The 11736-nt window shown below is 41.1% G+C and overlaps 1 protein-coding gene across 10 annotated transcripts in view; it reads left to right on the top strand.

The window, feature by feature from the left end:
- Positions 1-219: 219 nt before the first annotated feature.
- The window catches only part of Dysc (dyschronic), a 33551-nt gene continuing 22034 nt past the window's right edge, over positions 220-11736 (top strand). For 3 of the 10 annotated variants that reach the window (XM_064122617.1, XM_064122624.1, XM_064122622.1), the window contains exons 1-4: positions 220-380; positions 9410-9768; positions 9898-10151; positions 10809-10820. In XM_064122617.1, coding sequence (XP_063978687.1) covers positions 9428-9768; positions 9898-10151; positions 10809-10820 — 607 coding nt within the window. In that variant the 5' untranslated portion in view covers positions 220-380; positions 9410-9427. Of the gene's footprint in view, positions 518-9409; positions 9769-9897; positions 10152-10808; positions 10821-11736 lie in introns of all 10 variants that reach the window. The other 7 variants (XM_064122620.1, XM_064122623.1, XM_064122614.1 and 4 more) reach the window with 5 other exon arrangements.

Below are 11736 nucleotides of genomic sequence, written 5' to 3'. Positions count from 1 at the left end.
TTAACTATATGTTATATTATCTGAATATATATTTGATACCCGAGGACGCGGGAATTTCAAAATATCGTATCGTAAACATCCCCCACGAACACATAGAAAGCTTCAGAACTCCTCACTCTCCCGCAAGATGTCACTCCGAGTCGGAGCACCACCCTCACCCCCAATGCCCTTCGAGTATCTCACCCTCGCCTACCTCCGAAACCCAGGCTCACCCCTCAGTCTGACAGTCGTTGTTCCCTTTAACCGAGGCAGTCGTGAAGAACTCGCCGGCCTGGTGAGGCGATGCGCCTCAATCGCGCGTACTCCTGCGTACAGCGGGTCGTGATTAGTCTCATGACACACCACAGACGTGCAATCACAGATTTACAAACATGAGAGACGTGAGTTCCTAGTGATTTGTGTCGAAATCATTTCACAAATAATTGCCTAGATGCCAAGGAATAATGGAGACGAGGTTGATAATCGTGAATGAAAAAAAAATCTCATCAATTATTTATCAACTCATTCGGAAGATATCGTGAGTCCCTCGCAGCATTTTACCAACATCCCACCAATTTCTTTTTCACTCGAAACCCCTTTCAACATTTTTCCAGCTATTTTTATGTTCACAATCGATCGACCTCTGGGACCATAAAGTAACACTTTTTTTTTCCCAGGGGCAAAACTCATCCGTGTTATGTGAAAATAACGAGTATGTTCATGACAAGAGTTTCTACGAGTTTAGCTTCTGTCTGATTGAACGAAAACAGTAGAGGTTGAGGGTGGTTGGGTTGCGGGGAATGAAGAAATGGAGGCTTGACGTTAAAAATATTGTTAAAATATTGGAGGAAGTGGAGTCGCGCCCTCGACACAATTTTTCTGCAGTCGAGTTTTCTGTATCGCGTGCCACTGCTTTTACAATGTTTATTCCCTTCTCTGTTTTTATGAATTTATTTTTTCACTTTTTTTTTCCATGTTACCCGGTGGTATTATGTGGAACGAGGGAGAAAGAGGGTTATAGGACTCTTGTGGGGTGTAATCATCTGACCGTTGAGAGGGAAATTACGCGGTAATAATCCGGTTTTTAGGTGTGTTATTGCTGACTCGATGCTGGAATTTCTAGGTCATTTTCATGGAGTTTGTCGGAAAGGTTATGGTTCTGGTTGGCTTGACCTCGAGGCTCTTCTTGGGACAGACGAATTTGTGGAATCGTGCTAAATGGATTTTTTTCATTCTTTCAATTGTTGGAGGCGATAAGAATGAGAGGGGAACTCCTCGAGTTGGAAGGTTACGGGGATGAGGTCAGCTTAGTTGTACAGCGGTGAATTTGCATTTATAAACCCCATTTTTAAATCAGCTCCACAGAGGTATTATGAAATGAAGGGGGTTGTGGGGAGGTTTCCGCTATTTCGTTCTACAAACGAAATCTTATGAATACAAAATGTTCGGTAATTTTTTTCAACATTTTTCTCCGCGCGGTCTCTACTTCTTAAGCGAAATAATAAAAGTCCCATCCGAATTCGTTTTTAAGTCGCCACTTGGCTCTGCAAATCCCATGGGAATGGAAAGATCCCATGGAAATTTGCGTCTCTGCATTAGCCCACTTAACTTTGATTAGATTTAAACTGATCTCGCTGTCCCTTTTTTCCTCGAACCCATTACGATTTACGCTCACGAGAAATCACTTCACATCTTCATGTCCTTTGTTTGAATATGACCGCAAATTATACGGTTGTGTATTTACTATTGCCAGCGAGACAATCTGGAGCGCAAAAAAATCGTTACGAAAGTTCACGTTTGAGGTAAACATAAAGAGACTTTTATCACTCGATCAACTTCAGCCTCTCTTTTTATTTACAAATTCATAATAACAAGAAGTGACGAATTTCTCAATAAATTGTCGTGTTCGATCGGCGACCGGGAAATGTATATGTTTCAGTGAGGTAACCTGGTAACCGCCTTTCGTACTCTTGTCCTCTTTTTTTTTTCAACTTCGCTCCATTACGCTGGATATTGAGACTGTCACATCCACCAGTATAGCAACGTCGATGGGGGTTGGATGGAAAGGTGTGGCGAGTGGTGGAGCTGAACATTTTTTGGAGGATGAGAAGAGCACACGTCGATGAGGCCACTTGGGCTCGATGTAATTACTCGCTCCAGTACTCTGACTTAATTGGGAAAAGACATGGTCGAAGGTTAGGTATCTTTTGGATCCTCTCTTGATGCCTTTGTGAAGTGTTTTCGGGGGACTGGGGAGTCATTTTTTGTGGCCGAGGATAGAGCGCTTTGGGGATTATTCAATGGAATGGATCCAATGAATATTCGAATTAATGCATGACGAGCAGATAATTCCGCTCTTCCATTCTCAGATTTACAAAGGGAGAATTTTTTTTTATATGCGCGGAAAAAAGAAAATGGTTAGCCCTGCTTCCGAGAGTGGGCAGTCAACTCTAACCCATTCTCACATTTTTTTATCCCCATTTTATGCCGACACACGGTTGGTGGAGCGAAAAACCCGTGAAACAAAGCGTGCACGTGCTTGACTTGTCATAAAGACAAATTCGTAAAAAGCGAGGAAAATGAAAATCACTCATGGAATAAGAGAAAATAAAAAAATATATATAAACAATGGGTAAAATGCTTTTCCAGTAGAAAATGTTGTTGTGGGTCAGACCGAGGTTCCTCACGGCGACGACACTCGTTTATTTCCTAGTCCTCGACCTCGCACAGGTTAAAGGATCGATTGAACTACCCTCTGGAACAAAATACGACTACAACGTTACCGGTGCGTGTGGGTTAACGTCTCAAATGTTTGTATTGTTGATAAACTTCAGACTGTCGACTCAGCGTTTTTCATCACGAAAGGAACACTTCGAACGCTATTCTCATAACTTCTGCACGAATACCTGTAATTGTGAGTCTTAAAAACACACATTTCCTTAACCCAGCAATAAAATTCACCATAAATTTTTTACTGTCAATTTTATGAGTTGAGTGCATCTTGAATATTCAAATATCCCCGGAATTTTATTGCAAGGGATTCCTAAAAATGAAAATAAAACAAATCCAGGGGTAATGAATAATTCATGAATAATTCACGGTGTGAACTGGGAATGCAAATTTTTGCGACATTTTTTAGAGCCATTATACCGATAAGAATATTTTGACCTTGAATTCGCGGGAGCTTTCATCCTATTCAGACTGCATTTAAAATTTAGAGGAGAATTTTATTCAATTTTGAGACCGTGTTGGTAGGCGTGAGCACAACGAAAAAATACCCACGAGAAGTATCGAAGAAAATATCGTGAATTCACTAGGCAAAAAATCCTAAATTCCGATAATGGACTTTCAAATAGGGAACGCTAGAAGTTTGCGGTACTTCAGGGAATCACGTTGTGGTTGACTGCAACCGTGATGAAAACGATAAAGCAGTTATCAATGGGGCTTCATATGGTACAATTCTCTCCATCACAGCAGAATTATCAGTTTGATTGTGACAGTCAATATTGCTTAAATTATCGTATACAATGTTCCTGGAACTATCGTGCGTAATATTGCTGAAATTATCGCTGTGTATTGACACGGCTGTCACATAATTCGCATCCCCAATTATGAGGGCGTATTGAAAATTTTTAATACTCACCATTCAAAAGGCGATCATCGTGACATAATACCTCTGCCATTAAATTTTCAACGTTTCATTCTATTTCTGTGAGTGAAAATTCATTTAAAATTTATCATCGACCCCCTTCGGCTACATTATAATCATAATCTCTGGCTAATTTTTTTTCTCCTCAATTCAAAGGAAATTCAAAGTTGAATAGAGACGCATCGATCGGGAAAATATAGTCCCCCGTGCGTTCCGGAAAATCATGGCATAATTTTTTATTACGTACGCACGCACGTACCCACACAGTCGGCCATCCCCCAAGAAGGTTACGAGAATGTTCTAGAACTTCATGAGACTAGGAAATATAACGTTTCAACATTTGAGGTCCGGGCTCGCTCCAATATGTCCCTCCCTTCGCCCCGAGAATTTAATCGAGGGAGATGCTTATCAATGGATGATTTATGACGTGATGTGAAATTTCTCCCAAATTTTCCGTCATTGAAAAAGGATTTCTGCACTCACCCGTAAGACGTACATGGAATGAAGATTCTGGTTGATATTGCGAATCAATAGTTCACGATGCGACTTGAACATTTCAATTTTACAGCGATTTTACTGCGGTAACCCCGGAAATTTCCAGATGGGAATGATGAGATAAAACTTGAACCGAAGCCCTACAGGGACTTTTTCTGTCATAAAAAACATCGTGAAACATGACAATACGATGACAGATATTAGAAATGCGTCTTTCGGTTTGTCATTCCATTTTGCGTGACAGTAAAAAAGTTGGTTTACATCCCGGTTTAACGACCTCATATTCCACAATCAAATTCGAAAAACCCGATTCCCCTACATCTTACGAAATACTTCCTCCTGTGTATGTCAAACAAACATCGCCAACTGTAAGCAGCAATATAAATTGCACTTAATTGGAAGTTTCTTCAACGAACAAATAAATTTTCAACGTGAATTGGAAATGCTAATAATTTTCCTCCGTCATTTTATTTTCCCATCTGTACATCAAAGAAACATTTGGAGCGAACACGCGATTTCCAGCAGTGACACGAACCCGAGCGCGTCCAACATCCATCAAAATGCCAGATAGATTCTCCCCAAGAAGATGTTTATACGCACGAAATACCAAAAAGGGATCGAACCAGGGCGGAAATTGACTTGTCCAACTTTTTGAAATTCAACTGACAGTTATTCTTCTCATACTACGTCTATTCCCTGGTGCAATAGCCGATCCACTGCAGTAAACTGCACACGTGTGCCCAAAAAGAAAAGAGTGAACTAAACAGACATCAAAACCAAATTGTTTTTTCGATGGAAGCCCTCTTTCCAGAGGGATATGCTACGAAGCAAAGATTCCTTTTTTCAATATGCTCTGCAAGTCGATCCGTAAACAAACAGAATTTTCAAGTATAATCGTATCCTTCTGAAGAACAAACCGGAAGGGAGAGGTTATGCATGGATTGGACAACAAAGAAATATAATCATACAATACCTCAGTCATTGAATCGATTGGTTCCTCGTGCCCTTTCGAGGAGCTCATAGCCTTCAAGAATTAATGGAACGTGATTCTATATTCCCTCCCACGCGAGTGAGCATCCCGATCAATATTTACTAGTACTCAGAGTTAATCTTAAACAATGAATCATCATAAATATTGAGAAATTCAACGTCGAGATCAATTGCAAGAGAATTTCATTAAAAAATGAGAGAGAGAGAGCGAAGGCTTGAGAATTCCTGTGGGACTGGGACAGAGACGAAAATTTTTCCTTTCCTCCGTCAGCCTGAACAATCATTAAATTAATAATTGAGGCAGCACAAAAGGAAAATCATGTTTTAATAAAGAACTGTGAATAGAAGGGCTGGGGGTGGATCATAGAAAACTAATCTCTAAAGAAAACTCATCTCCGTAGCATGACCAGAAAATCCCTTATCACCCTACCACCCCAACTGGCATCCCTCCGGATCTACCTGGCTAACCCCTTCTGCCGCCCTCGAAACACTCCAAGTCCCCGGATCTTACGTGAAATATTGCGACCGCAGCATAATCCCGGATCTACACGCGATTCTAGACATTATTCAAACATTCTCCAATTTTTATTCAGCCCATAAAACAAAATGCATTTCCACTCCGGTCTAAAAACTTCCAAACCTCTCATGCAAATATGTACCCCATTCCACTCCTCCATCCTCACCACCTCTCTCTACCCCCTGCCCCCAAGAATATTCAAAAAGGGGAGAAAATTGTCCTTGAAGTTCATACAGTATATTTTATCCTTAAAAATTAGCATTGCATCTCCGAATTATTTAATTGCTGGGTGTCACTCCCCTCGATTACGTATTCATTATTTCTCTCACGATATTGTTTAAATAATTTAATTTCTACTATCACAATTAAAGTAAAAAATTCCCGATGAAAGCAGAATCTATATTTAACTAAGGATTGCTCGTAAAATTCTATTTTTACCACATTTTTATTTCTGTCATTTTCTTTATATACGATCGATTGATTTTCGTATTGTGCTTCCAAGTCAATTTTTCTCTAGCATTTCCTGTATTAAAAAACCCTCTTGACTCGTGGAGGAAGTGCACCGGGTGTATACCTAGAAGTGGTTGGACATTATACACCGCATATATGTCGTGGATGTATTTGCGTCACCGGGGCAGAGGGGTAGGGCTGAGGATGGGTGAGGGGTGGGTGGGTATAGATAGAGGGAAGGACGCATGAACAGAGAAATGTACATGTGCGGGGGTGGGTACGGACAGGTCTCTTCACGTGACGTGACGCGTTGGATAAACGGCCAATTTACGAGGACAACCCGTTTATCCAAACCACACACAGCGTTACCATCTCTTCCGTATCTCTCTTTGCCAAACTCATTTTTTCCGGCCATTCAAATGCTTTTGTCATGCGTATTTTAGGGGTTGAAGCCTGCCGGGGACGTTAAAAAATGGTTTGGGCTTCGGCGGACCTTCCGACTGACCCGACCGCCCTGGATCGACGTCAAGTAGATGATAGTCATTTGAATTAAAATTTTCTTGATTAAAAAATGGTACCAATCAGTCTCAATTATTTCAGGTAATGGCGACGATTTCAATCACGTGCAAAAATATTAATCCCCAGTAAATATAACTATTTTTGAGCGCTTCTTTCACTGCACAGCTCTTCGACTATTTTGCGAATGGAACTGTAGGATAAACTTTCGGTTCGACATCATAGAATGGCCTCCAACTATGGGCATATCGAGTAACAGTAAATCAGCCAGAGAACTCCGCTATTTTGTTTCAAACCGATAACCGGGAAAAATAGTAGACACCATTTAAATTCGCCGTCTGCCAAAAAACCACTATCACACGACGTTATTGATCGACTCACCTTGGAGTCATCGCTGAGAGAACGCAGTATCAGGCATTTAGTTAAAGGCCAACGAGGATTCTCCAGTGCCAAGGTCATCCTCGAAAAAAGCCTCATTGACAATCTGGAAGAGACTGAGTGAAGCAAAAAATCTTCAAAATTCTTCTGTGAGTGCTCTGCAAGTTCTTTCAAGAGGAAAATTTGGAGATTAATGGACATATTGCCGGAAGTTTCAGGGTCAAATGGGTATCACAAGAGTCAGCAATCATTCTGCAGGAAATGTGGAAGAATATACTGAATCCATCAATCTTATTACGTTGGTTTGGGAATTGTTTTTGAAGTGAATTGATTAATTACTCGTCAATTACGAAATCTCTCTCATTTCGAACAAAAGCTCTGAATCGGAAAATTTACCAGGAACATCCCCCAAGCATTTCAAGAAGTTTCATGGAGTTGAAAATTCGATGATTAGGAGACAACTCACCCAGAGGATACGAGGGTCGATAAATAATAATCCCCGTCGGGCCACGTGACCATTGATGAGAAATATTGTGATATCTATTTAACGTTCACTCGCTTCTTATCTTTATCTCATCGTTGTACGAGTGGCGGTTGCTCAGCTGCTGTTGGAGCCACTCGAGAGAGAGAGGGAGAGAGAGGGCAAAAGGGTTCACTCGTCTCCTCTCGTATCTCATCGCACTGTCAAGGTTCCACTTTAATGAAAAAAGTATCTCTGTATACCCATAAATAATTTATCGATATATACACATTACCTTCTGATGGTTTACACTCGTCGTTGTTGTTTTTATCATTTTTTTTTCTATTTTTTGAGTTCCTTTCTTCCACCCCGGCATTCAAAGGGTTCTTCAAACTCTAGGGCACTCATTCATTCCTCGTTTTGTATTTCAAAAGCTTTTGTTCTTGGGCGGTCTGTGGGCCGCTGGTAGTCAATGAAAAAAGTTTCAAGTTCGTTGCGATGATAATGGAGAGTTTTCGTATCAAAACATTGTGGACAGTTTTTTTGGTTGAGGGGAATATTTTGATTTCTCCAGGCGGCGGAGAAGGGGATGTTATCGGATGGAAATGAAAGGAGATTGGAACAATAGGGGCGGGGGAAACTCAGCGTAAAATAACTTCTGTTTTCGTTATGGGAATTTCTCGGGTGAAATGCGTGATAAATGTGCGGGAAAATTGTGTGACGCGGATTATCGATATTCGGTATTTGCGTGGTGTTACTGGTCATTTCCGGGAGAGAGTCAAAATCGACATTAACCAATTTTTATTCATTAATTAATTAAGTGAATTGATGAAATGAAATTAATTCGGAGATATAACATGCCATTCGGCCAATTGCAATGGTCTTCTGCTATTCTTCGTCAATCAAACGTCCAGTGTAAAATGTTTTCACTCGTGTAACTCTTTCCTGACGTTTATGTGACAAAGATATCACACCATAATGGGCTTCATCGCTTAAATGAACGCTTTAGGAGTGACGGAATAGAGGGAAAAGAAACAAAGAAAAAAAATTGTTGGACATGACCATTACGAGAATTATATCGACGGACGACGTTGGGTTGAAAACGTGTGGGCCGGAAGTAGTCCAATTACGTGACCGGCCCCCGTGAAGATCGTAGCCTGAGATTCCTGGTATCACGACACGCCAGGTAGAGACCCCCTGGTGCTAAGGGCGTGACATAAGCTTGCAATTTCATTGACGCTTTCCGATTTCACGGTTCAATATTTCTTCCAATTTATCGCCACGATTCTTGGGGGTGTAAAAGATAATCTCATTCGTTTACATTGTCCCCGCGCAGATAAAAATTTATCTCGATGGAAAAATCGGTACCAAACTATAGAGCTATCTGAATATTTTCGAGGACGTGAATCGCTGGTATTTATGAATACCAAAGTTTCCGAGGTTCAGAGTCAAGGGTTGAACACCCTCGAAGACTTTCCAGTTGGCAAGTGGTACAGACAGGCGGTGTGAGAGGCCTGAGTCGCGTGCCAAAATGCACGTGAGTGACGGTTTTATACACATTTGAAAATTGTCCCAGTGAATTTCGGTGCAGTGACCCAACAGAATGAGCGAGACTGGTATCACCACAGGGGCGGGAAAGGGGTTGCGGGGGGACTTATTCATCTGAACTGGTGCCAACTGCTGAGATCGATTATTGTAAATCGAACCCAACAGAGGGGTTTATTGAATCTGTGCAATATTCGGGGGCTTCGGCGACCCGGCAAGAATAGAATACTTGAAAAACATTGTTTTGCCGTATCGCCGGGCCAAAGTAGTTTCGAAAAAGTGTAATAATATAAGATATAAGAGGCCATAGGTGGTATGGAACCTTGGGGAGCCTATCCAATTCATCTTGGCGAAATTTTTATTAAAACTTTTTTGTGGCGAATTAAGAACTGTGATGAGGGTTGAAATTGATGGGAAAATAAAATTTCAGGTTTGACAATCGAAGAAGATGGCGAGCAGTACGGAGGACTACGGCTCTGAGCTGCAGGAGCTCCAGTGGGGTGGTGGTGGGTCCTCTCATTTTCTGCGTAACAGCGGTGGTGGGTTTCTGAGGAGCGGTGGCGGGGGTGGTGCTGGGGGATGTTACGAGGCTGAGGATCTCGAACCGTCGGCGGGGAGACATCGGAGTACGCAGAATAGAGGATATTACAGCCCACCTGGGACTAGTTACACCATTGTGGAGAGACCACCAAGTGCACCGCATCATCATTCCTCTCATGCAACTCCGTACAGACATCGGGGACATGGAACTGGTGGTGGTGGTGCTATATCGCCAGAGCAAGTTCTCAGGTGGAGGGAGAATTATTTTTTAAACCAAAAATCAATTTATAGTAGACGTTGCACGAAAGGCTATTGATTTTTCCACATAACCGGTGATAATTCGATAGATGAGTGATAGGAATTTTTTAAAATAAACAGATTATTCAACAATGGAGTAGCTGAAAGACGACAAAATGAACGTCGCACCCCAGCGTCAAGTCCAGCGAGTGTCTCAGCTCTTCGTGGGGCGAGTTCTGCCTCTCAACAGCAGACACAGCCAGCGAATTCAACCCCACAATCGCCTCAAGCCCTCAGCCTTCAAGAGCTGACTGTCAGAACAATTACCATGACTCGCGATCCCCCAGACTCCCACCATGGCTTTGGTATATGTGTTAAAGGGGGCAAAGACGCTGGTAAGCCAAATCTTTCTCTCCCTTTCTCTCTCTCATGTCTTTATTTACTTTATTCATCTCATCTCACGGAAGAAAAACCCCAATGTATCCCTTGGTGAAAATTTTTGTTTGCTCCTTCCACCATGTGGTTATCCTTTTCCACACCGGAACTGGGATCCACCCGGATCTCGTCTTCTCCTTAATTTATTATTTTTTTATTCATGACTGTCCCACTTCCCATGAAATGTCAAGTCTGGACGAATCCTCGAAACTCCCACATGAAAAAAAATTACGATAGATGGGAGGGATAAGGGCGCAAATGTAATAAAATTGGGCGTTGAATGTACATGACCCAGAAATGAAATGGAATTTATGAAATAGATTGAGAATGACATTTTTCATCTAGTGAGTGTCAGAAATACTGAAGAATCGCTTCAGTTGAATTGTAAAAATAAGAAGAATTTCAGAAACTTAAACGACCAATTTCTCCAATACGGGCTCTCTCCTGCGAAGGAAAGAACTCCTGACAACTCGAAAAAAGAACATGCAATGCTCACTTTGTCAGAGTCTCGATGGCTCGACCAGACTCACAATTTACCCCACAAATAAAAGACCAGAAAAGCAAAGTAAAAGTCACTGGGAATGTATTACTTTCTGTCTTTTTCTCGCTGTACCCAGAAGCGCAGTCAGGTAAACAAAACATAGTACAGGAGCAAAATAACTAAGAGAATGACCTTAATCGATATTTTTTCATTTATTGAATCAACCAATCCCCAGAGAGAGCAAAAAAAAACCGAACGGAGAGTTGAACTCATGATCCTGACACACGAGTCATGCGGTTTCAATTTCTCCGACTTCCATGGGAAAAAAAATGTGTAAAGATGTTGCAGAGTATCAGAAGAGAAATTTCTGTGGAAAATTTTTGCGCTAGAAGGGAAAAAAAGCGCAAAATCCTGGCCAGGAAACAAAATTCTAGACTCGTGATGGAGATTTTATTGGGTTAATCGTGAAATTGTCCTAAACTTCTGTGAACTGTTTTCGTAAATCCCCAAAAATTTTGCAAGAAATATAAATTTTGTTTTCCATAAGAAATTATTTAGAAAATTTCTCTCTGTACCGAGTTTCCTGCAATGGAATATAGAATTATCACTTTCCCATGGCAGGCGGTTACTACTTCATCTGCCTTCACATATAATTTGTTTAAATTTATTTTCAACTCCTTTTGCCCTTGTACCTCTCACAGCAGATCAATGTAGCATGAATACATCTCTATTAATTTCTTTTTCGGCATACAATCTCTCAAAATTCATCAGAACGAGGAGATGAATCGATGAGCGAGAAAAAACGATTGAACGGAATCCCATCAGCTCGATGAACACAAATTATCACTAGAGTATCAATTTCACATCGAGGATACGATTCTCCCTTTATGACAGGCTTGTTATGAAATTAATGATTGATCTGCTCGTTCCCTTAGGCTGATCAATTGTAATCATATGCCTAGAATAATATTCTAGAGAATTATAGAAAGAAATGCATGTTAATTTTATAAAATTAAGGCAATGAGAGCATCACAACTACTTTTGATTATTCGTTGATGACGAAT

The sequence above is a fragment of the Diachasmimorpha longicaudata genome, chromosome 6, assembly GCF_034640455.1.
Source record: "Diachasmimorpha longicaudata isolate KC_UGA_2023 chromosome 6, iyDiaLong2, whole genome shotgun sequence".
Classification (NCBI taxonomy): domain Eukaryota; kingdom Metazoa; phylum Arthropoda; class Insecta; order Hymenoptera; family Braconidae; genus Diachasmimorpha; species Diachasmimorpha longicaudata.
Note: the sequence above shows the minus strand (reverse complement) of the source record. Positions and strands in the feature narration are given on the sequence as shown.